The sequence below is a fragment of the Heterodontus francisci genome, chromosome 18 (genome assembly GCF_036365525.1).
Source record: "Heterodontus francisci isolate sHetFra1 chromosome 18, sHetFra1.hap1, whole genome shotgun sequence".
Lineage (NCBI taxonomy): Eukaryota > Metazoa > Chordata > Chondrichthyes > Heterodontiformes > Heterodontidae > Heterodontus > Heterodontus francisci.
In genome coordinates, this window is record NC_090388.1 from 43,583,244 (window position 1) to 43,608,063 (window position 24,820).

Below are 24,820 nucleotides of genomic sequence, written 5' to 3' on the forward strand. Positions count from 1 at the left end.
GAGACTAGCAGTTCTAGTAAATGTTTCAGTAATAAAAGTGTTCCAGATGTTTTGAGTGTTTTTTTACAACATAGGTTTTGTTACTATAAGCAGAAGAAAAAGGAACCAGCTGGCCCAGTGATACAGCATTTTGTTGGGGTTAAAATATTTACAACCTAGTTTTTCCCTCTGTTGTGATATTGCTTTAAGGGGCATATCTGAAACAGCTGTCCATCACCAGACAGGATGTGATATACAGACCCATGTGATCTCTAAGCAGTTGTTGGAAGCAGCTACAGAAACAGGACGAGTATCTTACTCTTCCCAGTATTGCTGTATATAAGTTAGTATCTTCAATAAAAGAACCCACCTTTTAGATTCACCAATCTTGTCTGTGCGATTGGAATATTTGCATCATGAAAGAGGAAATGCAGCACCCTCCACTATTTTTCCCACCCTTTGAACACTCTCTGCATGAATATAAATCTCCTGACTTCACTCCAAAAATACTCTTGTACCTCTTTTAACGCACGATCTCTTGTTCCACTCCCAACTGAATTTGAAGTAATATTTTGTGTTCAACTTTTTTGTACCCTTAACAATCCCATATTCCTCTAGGTGGTCATTTCACAGACATGTCAGCTGCAAAATTCGAGTGGTCTTAAGGATCGAAAATGACATTTAAGGTGTGTTCACACACTTCAGATGTGAATTGCACCAGACAAAATATTGGTGAGGGCATGCAGTGAGCATCCGCTGGAAGTATACAAAGCAGGCAGACTGTGACATCAGCGTGTAATGCTGATTTGATGCCAGCGCTGCCATTTTGGTGCTCAATGTTCCAGCTAATGCTCTCAATCACGCATGGCCGAGCACATGGTCAGCAGCAAGCAGAAACCATGAACAATGCGATTCAAAGTGATCATCAACTACTTTTAGGTTTGTTGCCGATTGATTTCTACTGGCTCTTGCGAGGATTTTGGAAGTGTTTGGTGCTTTCTAGAGTTCTTTTAAAGTTGCTAAAGTCGACAGGGAGTGTTGTAGCAGGTGTTCAAGGACTTGGTCCTGCTGGGTGAAACTGCTCTCACCTGGTTCCATTCTTATTTATCTAATTGTAGCAAGAGAATCACTTGCAATGGTTTATCTTCCTGCTCCCACACCTCTGGTGTCCCCCAAGAATCTATCCTTGGTCCCCTACATGCTGCTCCTCGGCAACATCATCCGAAAGCACAGCATAGTTTCCATCTGTATGCTGATGACACTCAGCTCTACCTCACCACCACTTCTCTTGACTCCCCCACTGTAGCTAAATCATCAGACTGCTTATCTGACATCCAGTGCTGGATAAGCAGAAATTTCCTCCCATTAAATATTGGGAAGACTGAAACCATTGTTTTTGGTCCCCACTCCAAACTCTGTTCCCTAGTTACCGATTCTATTCCTCACCCTGGCAACAGTCTGAGATAAAGTCAGTCTGTTTGCAACCTTGATGTCACATTTGACCCAAAGATGAGCTTCCGACCTCATATTCATGCCATCACCAAGACTGCCTATTTCCACCTCCATAACAATCGGCCAACTTCATCCCTGTCTCAGCTCATCTGCTACTCAAACCTTTATTCATGCCATGGTTACCTCTAGACTTGACTATCCCAATGCACTTCTGGCTGATCTCCCACATTCTACTCTCTATAAACTTGAGGTCATCCAAAACTCTGCCCATGTCTTAACTCACAGCAGGTTCCATTCCCCTATCACCCCTGTGCTCACTGACCTGCACTGGCTCCTAGTCAAGCAACGTCTTTATTTTAAAATTCTCATCCTTGTTTTCAAATCCCTCCACAGCCTCATCCCTCCCTAAATCTGTAATCTCCGCCAGCACCACAACCCTCCAAGATATCTTCACTCCTCGAATTTTGGCCTCTTGTGCATCCCTGATTTTAATTGCTCTACCATTGGTGGCTGCGCCTTAAGTTGCCTAGGCCCCAAGCTCTAGAATACCCTCCCTAAACCTCTTCACCTCACTTTCTTCAAAACACTTCTTAAAACCTACCTCTTTGACCAAGCTTTTGGTCATCTAACCTAATATCTCCTTCAGTGCCTCGGTGTCATACTTGGTTTGATAATGCTCCTATGAAACGCCTTTTGACGTTTATTAAGTTAAAGACGCTCTATAAATGCAAGTTGTTGTTCTTGTAATTGGTCCAGACTTAAAGCCTTCAGCACAAACCAGCTGCTCCTAGACATGGGTGCAGCAGTAGGCATTCCCTTTTGAATTTGTAATAGGAGATTGAGCAGAGACAACAGAACAGCGGAAACTGCTAGAAGAGAGAGAAGAAAGAGCAGGAGAACAGTTCTCAGCAAGAGGACATATCCATGAGGGTGGTCAGGGAGAAATTCTCCTGCCTGGACCTCAACAAGGAACAGACATCCACACTGAAATCTGCCACCTGCTTCACCCACGACTGCAGAGTGAGGACCACATTGCCAGTAACTATGAAAGTGACTGTGGCAATGAGCCTTTATGTGTCGGGTTCCTTTTAGGCTGCAGCTGGAGATATTTGCAACATCTCACAGCATGCCGTCCACTGTTGCATGAGGGAGGTCACTGATGCTTTCAATTTTTTTTTATTCGTCATTGGAATACAGGCATCACTGGCTAGGCTAGCATTTATTGCCCATCCCTAATTGCCCTTGAGGTGGTGATGGTGGGCTGCCTTCTTGGACCACTGCAGTTCTTGGGGTGTAGGTACATCAACAGTGCTGTTAGGAAAGGAGTTCCAGGACTTTGACCCAGCGACAGTGAAGGAACGGTGATATAGTTCTAAGTCAGGATGGTGTGTGGCTTGAAGGGGAACTTGCAGGTGGTGGTGTTCCCATGCATCTGCTGCCCTTGTCCTTCTAGGTGGTAGTGCTCGTGGGTTTGGAAGGCGATGTCTAAGAAGCCTTGGTGCTTTGCTGCAGTGCATCTTGTAGATGCTATACATGCAGCCACTGTGTGTCAGTGGTGCAGGGAGTGAATGCTTGTAGATGGGGTGCCAATCAAGCGGGCTGTTTTGTCTTGGATGGTGTCGAGCTTCTTGAGTGTTGTTGGAGCTGCACCCATCCAGGCAAGTGGAGAGTATTCCATCACAGTCCTGACTTGTGTCTTGTAGATAGTGGACAGGCTTTGGGGGGTCAAGAGGCGAGTTACTTGCCATAGGGTTCCTAGCCTCTGACCTTCAAAGAAAGCTGACTACATTTTGTTCTTTCTTGCCAGACAGCAGCAGGTGGAGTAAGCAGCAGCTTTGCAAAGATTGCTGTACGCTACGCACCCTTACCATAATAAGTGCACAGCCCTTGCCACCAACTATATGGTGAGCAATTGAGGAGCAGGAGGAAGGGAGTAGGCAACCTAGACAGCCCCTTTCTAACTCGACCACAATTCCCCATTCACCAACAGTCCCATACCTTCCCTCTGTGACTGACCATCACAGTGTCCACCTGGCCACAATGCAGAAAAAAAGCCACAAAATAAACATTCTAGACCAAATTTATATATCAAAGTATGCTATATTGCATGGAAAAGTCAACTAATCACCCTTGTGTATTTCCTTAGTGTCTGTCTTCCATGTGCTTTTGACCACCCTAATGTTCTTCTGCAGTGCTACGCCAGTGGTTTCAGCATGGCTGACAGGAAGGCTGCTGAGTTTTCAGTGGTGGGGAATGCAGATAGCCTTGCAGGACCACCTTGAGCAGCTCTGGACCTAGAAGACCCAGCTTTGGACTGCACCATCTCGACGTGGGCGGCAGCAGCCTGTGATAGTTGGCAGATGGGCTACAGCAAGGGTTCTGGTGGAGTGGCAGCAGTAAAGATCAAGTGCTGTCATCCTGAGAGAGAAGGATCCATAGAGCCACTGCCACTAACTTGGGTTAGTGTCTCAGCAATCCTAATAATTTGCTGGAGGACAGACTCCAGGACAGCTGTGACAACTTGCAATTTGTTCTTTCCTGCCAGACAGCTGCAGGTGGAGCAAGCAGCAGCTTTGCAAAGATTGCTGTATGCTATGCAACTTTACCATAACAATCGCACAGCCCTTGCCACCATCTATACGGTGAGCAACTGAGGAGCAGGAGGAAGGGAGCAGGCAACCGAGACAGCCCCTTTCTAACTCAACCACAATTCCCCATTCAATGGCAACAACAGTCATGATGGCAGTAGTCTTAGCTTGGTTGGTAGCAAGTTATATCTTGCATGACAGAAGTCTGGGCTTCCACTGCAGCATTCAGACACCGGGTGGCTTCTCCTTGTGCTGATATGCAAGCTGAGAAATTGGCCGTCAGACACTGCATCATGGTCTGATGGTGTCAGCCACCACTTTCATGTGGAAAGGATGGGCTCGAAGCTCTGCGTAAAGTTCTATGCAAAGTGGACATTGTACAGAGCTTTCTGGCAGGCCTGCCAGTGCACCAACCATTTTATTGTGCATACCCATCAGCCATCTTCTGCAGCCTCCCCCAAAGTGCTCATCTGAGTTTTCTACAGCAGATCTTTTGTTGTCCTCCAGTGCAGCATCGGAAAATCTTAGAGGCTGCTCTTTCCCACTTTATGCCATTATTGGGTGTTTTCCAGGTCAGAATCAGTTATACTATGACTTCCAGCACCTTCTTCCAGCCACAATGCACCTCCCCTTTAAGAGGAGAGCTTTACTTAGTGCACTGACTTTAACTGGTGCTAGCCTCTCAATTTTGGGCCCTGTGCTGAGGCACACAGCCACTCAACAATGGGGTTAGTGCTGGCTGCACACTGCACTCATGGTAATTAATAGGCAGCACGAAGTTGGCATCAGAAGCAAAAAGCACGAGTTAATCCCACATAATGATCCCATGCCCATTTTCAAGGATGATTGAGAGTTTAGCCCCCCTTCCTTGCCACACTGAAAAGCCCGACTTTCTCCAGTATTTTCTCACAACTCAAACCCCTGACATTGGAAATCAGCCCAATTGCCCCTGTGCTCACATCCCACATCAACAGTGTGCATTAATGGCCTCTGCTCCCTGAAATCAAGGTACCAGACAGGAATGGTCACAGAAACAAGCCCAAGCGTCCACAGGAGTTCAAACAGGAGCAACTGACCCCAAATATTCCTGTATGCCAATAAGGTAGCTCTACATGTAACTAACCCAACCATCTTACGCCCCAACATCTTTCCAAGTATCAGTGAATTTCAGCAACTCTTTGCTTAAAAACATAATTATTCTAAAAGAGAGGCAGTAACAATCTCATTCGAATACTGGAGTTCTACCCCCTCACATAGTAAACTACTAGCTATGCATGCAAAAGCAAAATACAGTGGATAGCTGGAAATCTGAAACAAAAACAGAAAATGTTAGAAATACTCAGCAGATCAAGCAGCATCTGTGGAGAGAAAAACAGAGTTAAAGTTTCAGGTGTGTGTGACCTTTTAAATCTGAGTGCACATATTACAAAGAAACCTTTCACTCTGTACAACAAGTATTCACTTCCCCCCTCCAAAATACATCAACCTAAATAGATAGAATAATCAGCCTACTCCTTGGTAGGGTTAACAGAATAAAAGTGAATATTCTTTCCCATCTCCTCTGCTTATTCCAATTCCTGCATGTCAATGTTCCAGCCTAATAATTCAGTGGTCTAGACAGTTCTGTCTCAAGTTCCTCTAGACAGGTACGAAGCCACAATTTATTTTATATATTCATGGGATATGAATGTTGCTGGCAAGGCCAGCATTTGTTGCCCATCCCCAACTGCCTTCGAGAAGGTGGTGGTGAGCCGCCTTCTTGAACCACTGGAGTCCATCTGGTGTAGTTACACCCACAGTGCTTTAGGACGGCAGATCCAGGATTTTGACCCAGTGGCATGATGATGTAGTTCCAAGTCAGGATGGCGTGTGACTTAGAATGGAATTTGCAGGTGGTGGTGTTCCTATGCGGCTGCTCCACTTTGTTCTTCTAGGTGGTAGCGGTCACAGATTTGGAAGGTGCTGTCGTAGGAGCCTTGGCAAGTTGCTGCAGTGCATCTTTCACACTGCGTGCTGGTGATGGAGGGAGTGAATGCTTAAGGTGGTGGATGGGGTGCCAGTCAAGCAGTTTGCTTTGTCCTGGATGGTGTTGAGCTTCTTGAGTGTTATTGGAACTGCACTCATTCAGGCAAGTGAAGAGTATTCCATCACAGTCCTGACTTGTGTCTTGTAGATGGTTGACAAGCTTTGGGAGTCAAGAGGTAAGTTACTTGCCGCAAAATTCCCAGCCTCTGACCTGCTATTGTGGCCACAGTATTTATATGGCTGTTCCAGTTCAGTTTCTGGTCAATGGTAATCCCCAGGATGTTGATGGTGGGAAATTCAGCGATGGTAATGGTGTTGAATGTCAAGAGGAGATGGTTAGTTTCTCTCTTGTTGGAGATGGTCATTGCCTGGTACTTGCATAGTCGTTGCCACTTATCAGCTCAAGCCTGAATGTTGTCCAGCTCTTGCTATATCCCGGCACAAACTGCTTCAGTATCTGAGGAGTCGCAAACAGTTCTGAACACTGTGCAGTGAAAATCCCCATTTCTGACCCTATGCTCGAGGGAAGGTCATTGATGAAGCAGCTGAAAACTGTTGGGCCAAGGACACTATTCTGAGGAACTCCTGCAGCAATGTCCTTGGATTGAGATGATTGGACTCCAACAACAACCACCATCTTTCCTTTTTGCTAGGTATGACTCCAACCAGTAGAGTGTTTTCCCCATGATTCCCAGTGAATTCAATTTTGCTAGGGCACCTTGATGCCACACTTAGTCAAATGCTGCCTTAATGTCAACGGCAGTCACTCTCACCCGACCTCTTTTGTCCACGTTTGGACCAAGGCTGTAATGTGAGCTGGAGGCTAGTGGCCCTGGCAAAACCTAAACTGAGCATGGTTGAACAGGTTGTTGCTAAGTAAATGCCGATGATCGACAGTAGACAGATAGGGCAGTAATTGGTTGGATTGGATTTGCCCTGCTTTTTGTGGACACGACATAACTGGCAATATTGCCAGGTAGATGCAGGTCTTGTAGCTGTACTGGAACAGCTTGGCTAGGGACACAGCTAGTTCTGGAGCACAAGTCTTCAGTACTACAGCTGGGATGTTGTCAGAGCCCACAGCCTTTGCTGTATCCAGTGCATTCAGATGCTTCTTGATATCACGTGGAATTGTCAGTTGTCCCTCAATTCAAGGATGACATCTACTCAAGGTCGCTAGTTTCTGCCATGGGTCTTCAGGTGACTAAACAGGCCAATTCTCAACTCGCAGATCTTAGGGCACATGGGGCAGGACGTCCCCCGAGGTAGTAGGATCCAGAGTGCAGGAATTGTTTCCTTTTCTTTCCTTCTCTGCCACCGCTCTGCCTCATCATTAAGGCATTTGGATTCAAAGCACGATGCAGCTTGAGGGACAAGTTATCCCCACTTTGAACGATTGATAGCAAACCCATCCTAGTCGTCAATGTCAATGCTGCTGTGCTTCAAAGAGAGCTTCAGAGCATCTTTGAAGCATTTTCTTTGTTCTCCCCCAGAACGTTGGCCATTTGCGAGTTGAGAAAACAGGATCTGGCAGTGGAGACAGTTTTCGGCCATTGGACACAGTGTACAGTCCATCAAAATTGGTAGGAGTTTTGCCTGAATGCTTGTAGAACTGGCTTCAGGAAGGATATTAGCTTTTGTTTGACGGTCCTCCCATGGAATCTGGAGGATGTGGCGGACGAGTTACTGATGGAATTTCACTTGCGTTCTTATATGTTGCTGATACACAGTCCAGGTCTCACTGCAGTACAGAATTGTGGTGACAACAACTGCTCTGTACACTAGGACTTTTGATGGCTTGTGGAGGTCTTTGCCGTCAAACACTCACTGCCGTAATTGGGAGAAGGCTGAGCTGGTGCAGCTGATCGGGTGTTGGATCTCATCAATGGTGGCCTTTCAAGACAGGTGGCTGCCAAGATATGGGAAGTACTCAACATATTCCAAGCCTCTCCTTCAACACATATGGGAGGTGGAATATTTGGCTGACCAGGTGTGGGTTGACATAGGAGTTTTGTTTTGGCAACGTTCAAGGACAGACCGAGTCTCTTGTCTGCAGAATTGAAGAGACCAAGAGCGGTTTACAAATTTAGTGCTTGTGGACTAAATCGAATTGGCTAAAGACTGGCATCAGTGATGCTGGGGTCCTCAGCAGGAGGCCGAGATGGATCATCCACTTGGCCCTTCTGGCTGAAGATGCTTCAGCCTTGTCTTTTACATTGACATGCTGAGCACCCAATCATTGAGGATCGGGATGTTTGTGGAGCCTCCTCTTCCCATTAGTTGCTATTGTTGAGCATCGTTCACGTCCGGATGTGGCAGGATAGCAAAGCATTGATCTGATCTGTTGCTTGTAGGATCAATGAGCTCTGTCTATCATATGCTGCTTCCATTGTTTAGCATGAACATAGTCCTGTACTGTAACTTCACGAGGTCGCTAACTCATATTTAGGTATGCCTGGTGCTGCTCCTGGCATGCTCTCCTGCACTCTTCATTGAACCTCATATGCCTCAAATGCCTTTAGCTCCCAAAACAAGATGGGCGTCGGCTCCCCAATATTACTCATGGGCAGTCAAATTTATGGTATTGTGGCCTGATCCTAACCTCCCAGAAAAACCCATGGTTGGGAATGGAGACCTAGATCTCCCTACCACACCAATCTAATTGACTTAACTATCTGAAGAAAGCAAGCACACAAACCCAAGTGCAATTTAAATATTAGCGTATTATCACTTTTTCTAACTCATTCAAGAAAGAAAGAAAGATTTTAATTTATCTAGTGCCTTTCACAACCTCAGGATGTTCCAAATCACTTTACAGCCAATGAAGTATTTTTGGATTGTAGTCACTGTTCCAATATAGTTTTGTATTTGACAGACTCAGTGGATCTTCCTGTTTGCAGTGTATCCAGCCATACTGTATTTTTACATTAAACATATTTAAAAATGACTAGCAAAGAAAGTGCAGAAATTAAAAATATAAAAACTTCCTACAGAAAAACTGGCCACATGGTTGACAGCGAGGAAGAAAGCTCTGGACTGCAGGAAGATATCACTAGACTGGTCTGGTGGACAGAAAAGTGGCAAATGGAATTCAATCCAGAGAAGTGTGAGGTGATGCATTTGGAAAGGGCAAACGAGGCAAAGGAATACGCAATAAATGGTAGGATACTGAGAGGTGTAAAGGAACAAAGGCACCTTGGAATGCATGGAGAGGTGGTGGCACAGTGGTATTGTCACTGGACTAGTAACCCAGCGTATTGCTCTGGGGACCTGGGTTTGAATCCCATCACAGCAGAAGGTGGAATTTGAATTCAATGAATAAATCTGGAATTAAAAGCTAGTCGAATGATGGCCATGAAAACATTGTCAATTGTTGTAAAAACCCATCTGGTTTTCACTAATGCCCTTTAGGGAAGGAAATCTGCTGTCCTTACCTGGTCTGGCCTACATGTGACTCCAGACCCATAACAATGTGGTTGACTCTTACATGAAGACTCTGAAATGGCCTAGCAAGCCACTCAGTTGTATCTAACCACTACAAAGTCAATATGGACTGCAGCGGTTCAAGAAGACAGCTCACCGCCACCTTCTCAAGATAGGCAATAAATGTTGTCCTAGCCAGCGACGCCCACATCCCGTGAATGAATAAAAAAAATGTACACAGATCTCTGAAGGTAGCAGAACAAGTAAATAAGGTGGTTAAGATACTTTCATTTATTGTCCAGGGCATAGAGTGCAAGAGTAGCGAGGTTATGCTAGAACTGTATAGAATACTAGACAACAGCTAGAATATTGCATATAGTTCATTGCTCATTACAGGAAGGATATGATTGCACTGGAGAGGACATTGAGGAGATTTATGAGGATGTTGCCAAGAATGGAGAGTTTTAGTTATGGGGAAAGATTAGATAGGCTAGGGTTTTCTTCTTTGGAATAGTGGAGGCTTAGGAGAGATTTAATTGATTTAATCACCTACCTAGGCTCAACTATCACCAGTAACCTGTCTCTAGATGCAGAAATCAACAAGCGCATGGGAAAGGCTTCCACTGCTATGTCCAGACTGGCCAAGAGAGTGTGGGAAAATGGCGCACTGACACGGAACACAAAAGTCCGAGTGTATCAAGCCTGTGTCCTCAGTACCTTGCTCTATGGCAGCGAGGCCTGGACAACGTATGTCAGCCAAGAGCGACGTCTCAATTCATTCCATCTTCGCTGCCTCCGGAGCTGCCACCACTTGGCATCAGGTGGCAGGACCGTATCTCCAACACAGAAGTCCTCGAGGCAGCCAACATCCCCAGCTTATACACACTACCGAGTCAGCGGCGCTTGAGATGCCTTGGCCATGTGAGCCGCATGGAAGATGGCAGGATCCCCAAAGACACATTGTACAGCGAGCTCGCCACTGGCCGTCCATGTCTCCGCTTCAAAGACGTCTGCAAACGCGACATGAAGTCCTGTGACAAAGATCACAAGTCATGGGAGTCAGGTGCCAGCGTTCGCCAGAGCTGGCGGGCAGCCATAAAGGCGGGGCTAAAGTGTGGCGAGTCAAAGAGACTTAGCAGTTGGCAGGAAAAAAGACAAAAGCGCAAGGGGAGAGCCAACTGTGTAACAGCCCTGACGAACAAATTTTTCTGCAGCACCTGTGGAAGAGCCTGTCACTCTAGAATTGGCCTTTATAGCCACTCCAGGCGCTGCTCCACACACCACTGACCACCTCCAGGCACTTACCCATTGTCTCTCGAGATAAGGAGGCCAAAGAAGAAGAAGAATAATTGAGGTGCATAAAATTATGAGGGGCCTAGATGGAGTGGATAGGAAAAGCCTATTTCTGTTAGCAGAGAGATTTTAAGGAATTGGTAGAAGGCTTAGCGGGGAGTTGAAGTGTAATTTTTTCACAGAGAAGATGGTGGGGATCCGGAACTCACTGCCTGAAAGGATGTTAGAGGCATAAACCCTCAGCACATTTAAAAAACACGAGGCAAACTTGTCTCTGAGATTCAATGCTGTACTTTTTCAACAATCTATCTTTATAAATTTTATGTCTATGGTGAACCTCTGTCAATTTTTCCTTTGAATGCGCAAACTTCTTAAGTTAATTTCCCCTTTCTAATTGTTTATTTGCTAATATTATTCACTAACATCATATCTCCAAAAAAAAACATACCTGAGATATAGCCATCATGCCGGTTCTTAACCAACCCTACCATGTAAAACTAAGAATTGACTCCAATAATACAAAAGATTGAAACACTGCCAAACTTCCCAATACCAGCTTTAAATTACTCCCCCAGTACACGCAAAAACAACAGTTTCAACCCATGCACATCCTCCTCCATCAGCAGACACTACTACATGCACTCCTGCTTCTATTCTACAGGGCTAGGTACAACATTTTATGGCCCAAGACAAAAAAAGTACATGCAGCAAACCAAAGGTATGTGCACACTGCCAACCTCATAACACCAGTGGTACTTCCAGCTGCTCTACATTATCCATCAAACTTCCTCTTTCCCATGGTTCTCTGCTTGCTTCCTCTCTTGGGGCCAGATTTTTAAAACCCGCTGACTGCAGGTGCGGAGATGAGCACGATTTGAAGATTACATTCAGCACAAGGACCCGCCACCTCCAGAACATGACACCATTTTTAAAGGGACACCAGGAGAGAGGAAACAGGTCAGGCGCCGCCTCCAAGTAGGTGCCGCTTGAGTTCATTGAAGAGCTTATTAAAGGTTCGTCAGCAGCAGTTTTTATTTTTCAAAGGTTGGGAACATGGAGGACGCCGGCAGGGTGTTCAAGTCGTGAAACACAGCGGGATGTCATGAGGGCTATGGGAAGGGCTGATTATAATACTGCAGCGGTACAAAGTGAAGTGCAGCTGCTTCAGCAGTGCAACAGAGTGACCATTGCTGCAGTTGTAAGACATGCTTTTCTCAGTGGTGAGTGGTAGGCCGATCTGTGTCAAAGTGGGTGTAGTCCCTGCCTTCCTAAAAATGGTATCCGTGACCTGCCTGATGGCCTGATGAGCTGCTGATTGCACAATGCCACCTAGGTCCACAGCTGATCCCTGGAACGACCCGGTTGCAGAGAGGTTTTAGAGTGACAGAGACTTTCACAGTTGCAGATAGGAGACTGCCATGGGAGCCTGAAGCCTCAGGTCATTGCGGATCAGAGTACACAGGTCTGAGACAATCTGCCAGGATAGGCACAGGCTCTTATGGCTCTGGTGCTATGTCATTTGCAGATAGCTGACTCTTGGGCTGTGCATCCGATGTCTTGGGTAGCTCCTTCCTCCCTTTGCAGCCCCCACCTCTCTGTTCAGTGTTACCCTCCTCTTTTCTTCCTCCTCTCTTAGCTCCTGTTCCTCCCCTGATGAGCTGTCTCCTTCCAGGGACTCACTGTCCTCAAGGTCCACACCCCTCTGGAGGGCTATGTTATGCAGAGCACAGCAAATCACCACAATGACCGAGATCCCTGGAGGAAGGTATTGGAGGATGCCACCTATCTGGTCCAGGCACCAGAATCACTTCTTCAGAAACCTGATGGCTCCTTAATGATTGGCCTGCTGAGTAGGAGGCACTGGTTACTTTACCTCTCAGCCTCAGTCTGGGGCTCCCATAGAGGGGTCAGTAATCATTTCTTCAAGGGATTTCCCTAGTCCCCTTGGTTCTGGTCCCTCACGGCCTACAGCATTAGATCCAGGTGGGCATCGATGAAGTGAAGGATTGCCCAACCCTTAGCACCTCCCCTGTGACATTTCGCTTCCCTCTGAAGTGGAAAGCTTTAGCACGAAACACAGAGCTCTCCCTCAGGACAACCAGCAGCCTCAGTGATGGCTGTCGTGGAGTGTCTACATGAGCCCCACATTTGATCTGATCCACCTCCATTTTCAATCCCACTGGCTCGAAGTGGACAGAAAACTCATTTCCTAACCAATTATGGGCTAACCCATTTGAGAATTGCAATCTGAATCAGTTGCCCATTGGAGGCGGGTTTCTGACCCAAAACCAGACCCGGTTCCTGTTTCCCGCCTCCATAACGAAAATCCAGCCCTTGATTCTGGTCCCAATAAGAGAGATCCTTGGAGGAAAAGGCAACGCTAGGAGCTTACTGAACGGAGAGAAAGCAGGTGGCAGAGATTACTGAAGTAGAAACTGTGATAGTAACAGAGAAAAATGGGAAAAACAGTAAAGATACAGGGAAAACATTTCACATCATACTGCTGGGAGCAGTGGCGGGTGCACAAAATGGTGGCGTTCCGCTTGTCCATTGATCGGCCGCACTGTCGTGATCACGCAGCGGGCGGGCATTTTGCAAAATGGAGGCAGCCGTTCCCCACAATTATGTGGCGGGGGCAGAATTGGAGGCAGTATTCACGGCGTCACCTGATGCAGGACCACGTGCTGGCATCATCTTTAAAGGCCTGCCAGCCTTCCATTCACTGTCTCCCTGCATTCTATAGAAGTTCATTGAAGCAACACTTCTGTGCTGTTCAAAAAAGTTAAAACTCAGCAATCCACCCCACTGCGCATCCTTCTGACCATGTCAGAGGTCCGAGTAAGGTTGGTCCATGGTTCAGTGATGCCTCCCTGCTTATTCTCCTCCAGGTTGCAAGGGAAAGGCGGGAGATCCTTTTCCCCAGAAATGGCAAGACGTCCTCCCACCTGACCAAGCAAGCCTGGACGGAAATTGCAGAGGAGGTTAGTAGCCATGGGGCCACCCAATGAAACTGCGTCCAGTGTAGGAAGAAGGTCAATACCTCCTGCATCAGCAAAGGAAAGTGGCACATTCCAAAATTGCTTGGTGTGATCTGGTTGTCACTACAGTATGCCATATGGGTGCCACTGCCATTTCAAAAAGACAGGGAGGTCACAGCAGATTGATGGCAAATGACTGGCTGCTTAAGTGAATTCTGTTTATGAAGGCGGCTGATTGGTCCGCGGGAACCTTGATGGCTACATGTGTGTACTCGATCACACCTTGGAGCTGTGGGAATCCTGCAATGGCCCCAAATCCAATGGACCTCCCGGCCTGACACTCAGGCTCTGCCCCGTAGCGCACATACTCGCCAGCCCTCCTGAACAAAGCATTGGTCACCTCCTTGATGCAGCGGTGCACTACCGATTGAGAGATCTCACACATGTCCCCAGTGGATCCCTGGAATGATCCAGAGGTATAAATGTTTAGGGCCACAGTGATTTTCAGGGCCACAGGCATAGGGTGACCACCAAAACCCATTGTTCTCAAATCGTCTTTGAGCTGTACTCAGAGGTCTGTGATGGCCTCTCTGGACAGCCATAGCCTTCTCCGGCAGTTCCGCTCAGACATCTGCAGGTATGTCAGGTGAGTTCTATATACTCACTGCTGTATCTGTGCTCTTCGGTACGTTCTCAACTGCTGCTGATCATGTGCTGCCTCTTGGGCCCACCTCTGGCGAATTCGCCTCAGCACAGCACGGGGATCCAAAAAAACAGGATTAATCATACCAATCTCTATCCTCCTTGGTCCTTCGGGTTCCTTCAAAGGTTAAGTTTCCCTATCTCTGCAAAGAGATGTTGACATTTTGGTTATGGGAAGCCTACATTAGCTCCATGGTATGGATTGATGTTGCACCCGCACCATTTCCAAAGGTGCAAGCCATCATGAGCAAACCAACAACATTCACTGCCCTGCACTGACCTTCCGAAAGAAGATCACCTCTGCACTTGCTGAGTTCTGCCAACCACCAAGCCCTCACAGACACACCACTTGCAAAGTTCTCCCAAACAACCACTTCCCTCAGGTAGCAGCATTAAAGTGAATTACCCTTTCGAGTCACCGAAGACTCTTGCCTCGTTGCGCCAGCTTTTTAAAGATGTGAATCTGAAGGCACGCGAGTGCTGTATGCCCAACACAAGATTGCGAACGCCTGGTAAGATTGCTATTAATTGGATTCAGATGTATACTAAAGAGTGTTTAACATATATAAATGCCAATGCCGTTGCAGCAGTGCAGAAGTGCCACCATGGCACTTCGCGGACTCTGACAGAATCAGAATGCAGCATTACAGTATCGAGTTCTGTGGCAGCTAAATCCACACCAATCCTCCGGCCCACACCCCAACCCCCAAAAGTTTGCCTTACAGAGGAGCACAAAATTCAGCCCATAGAGTCTCACCAAAGCCTTTGACCTCATCAGCAGACGTTATCTCTTTAGACTACTAGCAAAGATCGGATGTCCACGAAAGCTAACAAGTATCATCACCTCATTCCATGACAATATGAAAGGCACAATTCAGCACAGCGGCGCCTCATCAGATCCCTTTACTATCCTGAGTGGCGTGAAACAGGGCTGTGTTCTCGCACCTACACTGTTTGGGATCTTCTTCTCACTGCTGCTCTCACATGCGTTCAAGTCTTAAGAAGGAATTTTCCTCCACACAAGATCAGATGGCACATTGTTCAACCTTGCCCGTCTTAGAGCGAAGACCAAAGTACGGAAAGTCCTCATCAGGGAACTCCTCTTTGCTGACGATGCTGCATTAACATCCCACACAGAAGAGTGGCTGCAGGGACTCATCGACTGGATTGCAGCTGCCTGCAATGAATTTGGCCTAACCATCAGCCTCAAGAAAACGAACATCATGGGACAGGACGTCAGAAATGCTCCATCCATCAATATCGGCGACCATGCTCTGGAAGTGGTTCAAGAGTTCACCTACTTAGGCTCAACTATCACCAGTAACCTGTCTCTAGATGCAGAAATCAACAAGCGCATGGGAAAGGCGTCCGCTGCTATGTCCAGACTGGCCAAGAGAGTGTGGGAAAATGGCGCACTGACGTGGAACACAAAAGTCCGAGTGTTTCAAGCCTGTGTCCTCAGTACCTTGCTCTACGGCAGTGAGGCCTGGACAACGTATGTCAGCCAAGGGGACATCTCAACTCATTCCATCTTCGCTACCTCCGGAGAATCCTTGGCATCAGGTGGCAGGACCGTATCTACAACGCAGAAGTCCTCGAGGCAGAAACATCCCCAGCATATACACCCTACTGAGCCTGCGGCGCTTGAGATGGCTTGGCCATGTGAGCCACATGGAAGATGGCAGGATCCCCAAGGATGCATTGTACAGCGAGCTCGTCACAAGTATCAGACCAACTGGCCGTCCATGTCTCCGCTTTAAAGATGTCTACAAACATGACATGAAGTTCTGTGACATTGACCACAAGTCGTGGGAGTCAGTTGCCAGTGATCGCCAGAGCTGGTGGACAGCCATAAAGGTGGGGCTAAAGAGAGACTTAGCAGTTGGCAGGAAAAAAGTGCAAGGAGAGAGCCAACTGTGTAACAGCCCCAATAACCAATTTTATCTGCAGCGCCTGTGGAAGAGTCTGTTACTCTAGAATTGGCCTTTATAGTCACTCCAGGCGCTGCTCCACAAACCACTGACCACCTCTAGGTGTATACCCATTGTCTCTCGAGACAAGGAGGCCAAAGAAGAAAAGTGTCAGAAAGACACACAAACAAAATGAGACAAGGCAGTGACATGAGCAGAAAGAACAAAAAAAGAATGAGCAACAGGCACAGGAGGCCACAAAGCAGCTCTGGCAGAAAACCCAAAACGTATTTAATACAGTCATGCATAGCAGACGCACAAGCCGCAATAAACTCTCCCCCGACTCCCAAATGTTGGAGTTCAGAGTAACAAAACACTTGACAAGTGGCATGCAGTGGAACAGGTTTGACCTGACACAACAGAACGATTCCAACCTCAGCTTTGCAGCCAAGCAGCCATCCCTACAGTCTTTTCAGTCCCTCCAGCCAAATAAACAAAGCCCTCAAAAAAAAGCCAAGACCATGAGAACAAATAAGGTAGTAATATCAAGTCAATTTAAGTAACTAAACAGAACACTGCTAAAAGACCCAAACTATCTCTGACTAACAGCACACTACAAGGAAATCTAAAGATATTCTGAAAAAACTCTCCCAAAATGTGTCAGTTAACTTATATAAATTTCAGATTTTCAGATAATTGCTAACTGTTGATAATAATATCGCTAAGTGCCACCTTATAGGAATAAAAATCAGACATCATCCCAGTTCTTGTTAATTATGGAATATTTTTTAACTATAAAACACAACATACACTTTTACACAAAGTATAACAGTACCTTTTTCATTCTGTACTTTTCCTTTTCTGCAATAGAAAGCTTTGCTTCCATATTTTCTAGTGTTTCTTTGTAGTGTGCTCGCATTTTGTTTGTTTCTATTGGCACTGCGTGGCCTGCAGGGACATCTGCAGATTGTTGAGGATCTATTTCTTCATGTAAGCTTGTCGGCGCAGCTACAATGTCCAGTGATGGTTCTGACATTTGCTGACCCTGTATTTTCAGTATAAAACCATTTTCAATGATTAACGAACTGTACACCATAAAGCAACAACTAAAATAAAAATTTATGATCTGACAAATATGAGAACACAAAATTATCTGTAGTGATGCTTTCAACTTTGTTATTGAAACAAATCTGTGCCTCCTGAACTATCGATTGCAAATTTTACCAATGTATTATACACACTTGGAACAAGCAGCTTGCAGCCCTTAGCTTCCTCCTGCAAAGCTGTGACATTTCACACAGATTTATCAACATTGAACTTAAAAAGTAGGCACAAAATGTTTAACACTAGCACCAATTGCTGAACTGAATAAAACCCAGAAGTAAAGCAGATTTTAAAATGACGCCAAGAAACTAGATGGAACTGCAGCTCTGCATTGTCACATATATAAAGAATTTTGGTTTTGATATTACAAGAATGCAGTTTTAAAAGCTTATTGCAACTAAAGTCTTCCAATGATTTGCTTAAAGTACCTTATTACATCAATCACACATCTTTCAATGCTTTTGGCCATTATTTTTACAAAGCTGCATTTAAATTTGCCACCTTGCCTTTCCAGAACATGCAGAAAATAGGGATAGAGTCTAGTAAAACACTCTTTACGTATACAAAGATTCACTGAACTTAATACTTCTGTTTGGGCAGGACAGTGGCACAGTGGTTAGTACCGCAGCCTCACAGCTCCAGTGACCCAGGTTCGATTCTGGGTACTGCCTCTGCGGAGTTTGCAAGTTCTCCCTGTGACTGCGTGGGTTTCCACCAGGTGCTCCGGTTTCCTCCCACAGCCAAAGACTTGCAGGTTGATAGGTAAATTGGCCATTGTAAATTGCCCCTAGTGTAGGTAGGTAGGTGGTAGGGGAATTGAGGGGATGTGGTAGGAATATGGGATTAATATAGGATTAGTATAAATGGGTGGTTGATGGTTGGCACAGACTTGGTGGGCCAAAGGGCCTGTTTCAGTGCTGTATCTCTAAATAAAATAAAAAATAAAAACTCAAGATTCTTCCTCAGACGCATTACTGCTTAAGTAACTACTTCAAATTAAATTATTGGATCCGGAGATGCCACCATGCTGCACTGCACCCCTTCCCCAAAGAAAATTCTATGAGTGCGCTGCACTGGAAAATGGCAGTTCTTGACCTTAACCAGGCTACCTGGGGAACACAAATGAGGCACTTCTCCAACTGCAAGGTTGAGGGATTTTTCTGAACATTTTTTTCCATAACATTGATACGGATGAGGAGTGCCATCTGGCACATTCCACCTCAGCCATCCAGAAAAACCTAGAGTTCTCCCCTGACAACTTCAATCTATTTCCTGAATGAGTCCATGGTTTTTGCCTCCACTGTCCTACTTAAAAGATCAAGCTTGATCCCATATTATATGAAGATGAACTTCCTGACATCACTCCTAAATTTGTCTGTATTAGTTTGATTTGAAATCCTTCGGTCCCAAAGTCATGCAATAACTTCAATTACCTTTTCTGTAAAACTCATTATTTCCATGAGGTTCTTTCTTCGTCACCTCTTGAGCAAAAGGTCCAAATTTCTCAATTTTTCCTTATAACTCAATTATCTGCTGCTAGGAATCAGCCTCACTTAATGCTCTGCACCACCTCCATGCCTTCAATGCTTCCCTTATGCCTCAGGTAACTGGAACTGGTCATAGTATTTAAGGTTGTAATCTAACAAGATCAGTGTACCATTTACCCAAGTCAAACCTTGTTTCTAGGGTCAAGCTACTGAGTGTCCCTTTCTGACCCTCTTCAATAAACAACGGCACAAGAGGTGAGAAAATTAGCTTTTTAAGAAAGATCATTTAACTGAATGTACCGGTTACTTTTATTTTGAGCTTGCCAGAGAAGTTACATTTCCCACCAACACCTCCAAATGTGTGCACTGAGCAAAATACCTGCATTGGAGAAAAGGGTTTACAGAATGCTATTCATCTGATAGAATTCCGAATAACCTGAACATTGAAATAGGCTTTACTTTGATGTTAAGAAAATCCTACTAACATCAAAAGGTTAAAGCTTCAACGTAATTTGCGACTTCTACCATTAATTTGCTTTTTATTCTGAGCGTACACATTTTCCGGTTAATTTTCCAACTTGGCACTTCCAGTCCAGTGCCTCAGCCACCTGCAGCTGTACCCAAATTTCTGGTATATGCTGCCAGTCAGCAAGGTTCCCCACCAGTAGTCAGATGAAATTACAGTGAAGCAAACTTTGAATCAATAGTTTTGAATTTCCTCAAAGTCAGTTATGCCATTGTTATTCTGGAGCTGAGTTATTCATCAGCAGAGGAAGTTACACACAAGTTTCCTGGGATTACTTAATTTAAATATTCTTGGTGCAACTCTGATGTAACTCAAGTACAGCAGCTGTCTAAGTTGCTGATCATCCCCCTCAAGAAAATTCCATGCAGCAACTGATTAATTTTTCAAAAGCACTCAACTGATTTCTGGCAGTAGGGTAACCAGCTGACAAGTGATTGTGCTGGCTATTTGCACCAAATCACTTAATAGCATCTCTCACCATCAACATCAATCAGTGTAGCATCAACATGCCCATTTAATTGTCGACTATGTCAGGGCAGCAGGCAGAAGCAGCACAATGGTCTTCTTTACCCACAGGGCCAACAGGTACAAGACAGGAGTTTCACACTCCTGAGCCTTTCACCATGACACCAGTCATGCCACCTCCAGGAAGCTGCCAATGAGTCATAGAGTCATCAGCACAGAAGGAAGCCATTTGGCCGATCGGGTCCATGCCAGCTCTCTGTAGAGCAATCCAATCAGTCCTATTCCCCAGCTCTATTCGCGTAGCCCTGCAAGTTTATTTCCCACAAGTGCCCTTCTAATTTCCTTTTGAAATCATTTGTCATCTCTGCTTCCACCACCCTTATAGGCAACGAGTTCCAAGTCATTACTACTCATTGTGCAAAAAAAAGTTCTTCCTCACATCCCCCCTACATCTCTTCCCAAAATCTTAAACCTGTGTCCTCTAGTTCTTGTAACATCAGCTAATGGGAACAGATTTTCTTTGTCTACCCTATCCAAACCTGTCATAATCTTGTACACTTCTATCAAATCTATCCAAGGAGAACAACCCCAACTTAGAGTCAGAGAGGTACAGCACCGAAACAGGCCCTTCGGCCCACCGAGTCTGAGCCATCAACCACCTATTTATATTAATCCTACATTAATCCCATTTTCCCTCTCACATCCCCACCTTCCCTCAATTCTCCTACTACCTACCTACACTAGGGGCAATTTTTACAATGGCCAATTTACCTATCAACCCGCAAGTCTTTGGCATGTGGCAGGAAACCGGAGAACCTGGAGGAGACCCACGCGGTCACAGGGAGAACTTGCAAATTCCGCACAGGCAGTACCCAGAACCGAACCCGGGTCGCTGGAGCTGTGAGGCTGCAGTGCTAGCCACTGCGCCACTAAATTCCCTTATCCCTGGGACCATTCTGTTAAATCTCTTCTGCACCCTCTCAAGGACCGTCACATGCTTCCGAAAGTGCAGTAACCAGAACTGGACACAATACTCTAGTTGTGGTCTAACCAGAGCATTATAAAGATCCAACTTAACTTCCCTGCTTTTGAATTCAATACCTCTATTTATGAAGCCCAAGATCCCATATGCTTTGCTAACTACTCTCTCAATATGTCCTGCCACCGTCAAAGATCTATGCACATGAACTCCCAGGTCCCTCTGTACCTATACACACGTTAGAACTGTACCATTTAGTCTATATTGCCTTTCCCTATCCCTTTTGTCAAAATGCATCACCTCACATTTCCCTGTATTAAATTCCATCTGCCTCTTGTCTGCCCATTTTGCTAGGTTATCTATGTCCTGTTGCAGCTGATTGGTAACATCCTTACTGTCTGCCACACCTCCAAGTTTCGTATCATGGGAAAATTTTGAAATTTTACTCTGTATTCCGATATCCAAGTCATTTACGTATATCAAAAAAAAAAGTAGCCCTAGCACTGAACTTTGGGGAACTACTGTCTACCATCCTCCAGTCCGAAAAACAACCATTTACCAAACTCGCTGTTTTCTGTCCTTAAGCCATTTTTTAATCCAAACAGACACTGACCCTCCTATTTCATGAACCTCAATTTCATTAACCAGCTTTGTACGTGGTACTTTGTCAAAGGTTCTCTTTAATGTGTCTGCGTGGGTTTTCTCCGGGTGCTCCGGTTTCCTCCCACAAGCCAAAAGACTTGCAGGTTGGTAGGTAAATTGGCCATTATAAATTGCCCCTAGTGTAGGTAGGTGGTAGGGAAATATAGGGACAGGTGGGGATGTGGTAGGAATATGGGATTAGTGTAGGATTAGTATAAATGGGTGGTTGATGGTCGGCACAGACTCGGTGGGCCGAAGGGCCTGTTTCAGTGCTGTATCTCTAAACTAAACTAAACTAATAGTCTGCACTTCGTTTTTTTCCAGGTTATCCATTTCCTTAAATTCAACAGTAAGCTTGCATACTCTACCTTTTCTGCTGATACCATTTGTTCCACAAAGACATTTTCTACTGATTCAACTCTCAAGTTAGAGTCAGGCTCATCTTCTAGAGAGAGGGCAGGTTTTGAAGTGTAGTTTCCAACAGATTGTGGGGTCTGGTCTTTGAGGATATCTGGAGGAGAACTTTGAGCCAGCTGTACTCCTGGCCCTAATGCAAAAAATATTATAAGAATCAAAGATAAATTAAAGGTAACAATATAGTACGCTAATGACAATTGCAAAAATAGTTTCTGAACACATTGGCATCTTCTGATATCTAATACATGTAAAGCTACAAGAAAAAGAAAGACTTGCACCAATATAGCGCCTTCCACAACCACAGGATGTCCCAAAGCACTTTACAGCCAATGAAGCACTTTTGAGGTGTAGTCACTGTTGTAATGTAGGAAACGCAGCATCCATATTGCACATGGCTACATTTGCTGACAACACAACCACTGGGTGGCGCTGTACTGGCACATGCGCAAATGCAGCCTCTTCCACTTAAACATCACAGTCTGCGATGTTCAGGCAGCTGCCAGGACTAAAGATGGCGCTGCTCAAATAAGATACCATCAGCAAGCAGCTCTGAAGGGAACAATACAGAACAGCATTTCTTCCTTTCCAAGCCTGTAAACTTCAATACTGACTGGTGCCATATATCCAGTATTCAGTCATCTGTTACTGAAGTTTCCAGGTTCAGAGGCCAAGCAGAACGATTCCTCGACAAGTCAACCGAAATGACAGATCTTGATGGAGGGAGTCTGCTTCCATAGAAAGTATGATTATTATACTTTCCCATAGTTGTAATAATTGAGACACATTAAACACTGCCACCTAACTTCTGCCAGACAGATTTCTTTTCCAAGCAGGACAAAATTTTAAATGGAAGTGTGCACTGAACAGCAGTGTTTCAGAGGAAGATGGAGTACCTTATATGCAGCAAGGATAATGAACATAGATGCATTAAATCCCCTTACTGGAGCTCATGTGGAAGTGTCAGATTCACACCCATACCAACAGTGGGAGTTTTCAACACACAGCAAAATAAATATTGTATTCCAGGCTATTGTTTCAGTTCCAGCTATTAAACTACAGCCAACACAGCCTCACACCGTGGACAAGGCTTCTCATTGAGTAATCCTCAATAGAAGTGGTGAAACTGGGTCAGAGAGAGGGTCAGTGTTTGATACAATGATTTTCATACTGAATTGAGAACTTTGTACAAGCAATCTGGAACAAAAATTGCAGCACATTACCATGCCCTCAGGATATCCCAAAATACACAGCATAGTTCCACAAACTGCAATGATCTCTCAGTATTTTGGTAGCATTTGTTAAATGAGGAATGTTGGCAAGGACACCAGAAGAACTTTGTTTTTTGAAATAGCATATCAAATTATTTATTTCCCATCACTGAAACAACAAATGGATTCTTGATTTAAGGTTTCAACTGAAAGATGGCAGTTCTGACAATGAGTACTTCACTAAGGTGTTTGTCTAGATTAAACGTTCAAGTTCTGGAGTTGGGCTTGAACTCACAATCTTCTGACTCAGTAAGCAAGAGTGCTACCAACTGAGCCAAGTTGACATTTGTGTATCACTTACCTAGACAGAGCTGGTGAAGAGTGAAGGAGAACTTTATACAAAGTATTTTCACCTCCTTGAAGCACTGTTGAGTCTTATATTGCTGCCACAAGATGACATAAAGAGACAAAACCTGAATTTCCACTTTGCTGCCAACTTACCCAGTTACCTTCATCATCCACCTCCCCCAGTAACACTCATATGTCAAGACAAGGAGCTGATAGTTTAGAGTCATAATGGCACCGGAGGAGGCCATTTGGCCCGTCGAGTCCACAGCAACTGAAGAAAATCAGTTAATGGATTTTACAGCTGGTATACACTAAGCCAAACTATTATTTAAACTTGATACAACAGGCAAACTACTATGGATATTGGAAATCTGAAATATAAACAGAAAATGCTGAAAATATTAAACAGGTCTGGTAGCACCTCCAGAAAGAGAAACAGCTGTTGCCTGACCCAAGTATTTCCAGAATAAGTTGTTCATATTTGTTGTTTAAACTTTACCATTATACAAAATACACCCATTTTCCAAATGAAAACTGCCTAATTGGTAGCCTATACATTTTTAATACTTGCTGAAAAAAATGAAGTGGTTTCTCATCATTATGCTTCTACTGAAGCTTGTTTCAAAGTAATGGAATGCAACAGATCTCCATTCAAACCAGAATTGATTTAAGCTAGAACCCCTGTCTGTTTTGTTTTAATTCTTCCTCTGAAGAACACTGGAACAACAGCATAATGGTAATGTTAGTGGACTAGTAAACAAGAGGCCCAGCAGCTGGTGGAATTTAAATTCAATTAATAAATCTGGAATTAAAAAGCTAATCTCAGTAATGTTGACTTTGAAACTATCGGTATGTTGTTAAAATCCATCTAATGCCCTTTAGGGAAGGAAATCTGATCTGTGGTCCTTACCCGGCCTGACTTGTGTGTGACTCCAGTCCCCCCACAGCAATGTCGTTGACTCTTAACAGCTCCGTGAAATGGTCCAGCAAGCCACTCAGTTGAATCAAATTGCTCCAGTAAAGCCACTCGGCATCACACCGGAAATGACAAAGGACACCCTGTCAACCCTGCAAAGGTCCTCCTCATTAATATCTGGGGACTTGTGCTAAAATTGGGAGTTCTGTCCCACAGACTAGTCAAGCAACAACCAAATCATACCTTACAACCAATATTCCAGACTCTGCCATCACCACTTATGAGCATACCCTGTCCCACCGGCAGCGGCACAGTGGTACACAGTCAGAAGGGAGTGGCTCTGGGAGGCCTCAAAATTGACTCCAGACCACATGAAGT

The 24,820-nt window shown here is 45.0% G+C and overlaps 1 protein-coding gene across 2 annotated transcripts in view; it reads right to left on the reverse strand.

The window, feature by feature from the left end:
* Positions 1–24,820, reverse strand: part of LOC137379580 (coiled-coil domain-containing protein 91-like) — a 245,325-nt gene that overhangs the window by 193,316 nt on the left and 27,189 nt on the right. For both annotated transcript variants that reach the window (XM_068050611.1, XM_068050613.1), the window contains exons 4-5: positions 21,922–22,100; positions 17,186–17,395 (exon numbers count right to left, since the gene is read on the reverse strand). In XM_068050611.1, coding sequence (XP_067906712.1) covers positions 17,186–17,395; positions 21,922–22,100 — 389 coding nt within the window. The remainder of the gene's footprint in view (positions 1–17,185; positions 17,396–21,921; positions 22,101–24,820) is intronic.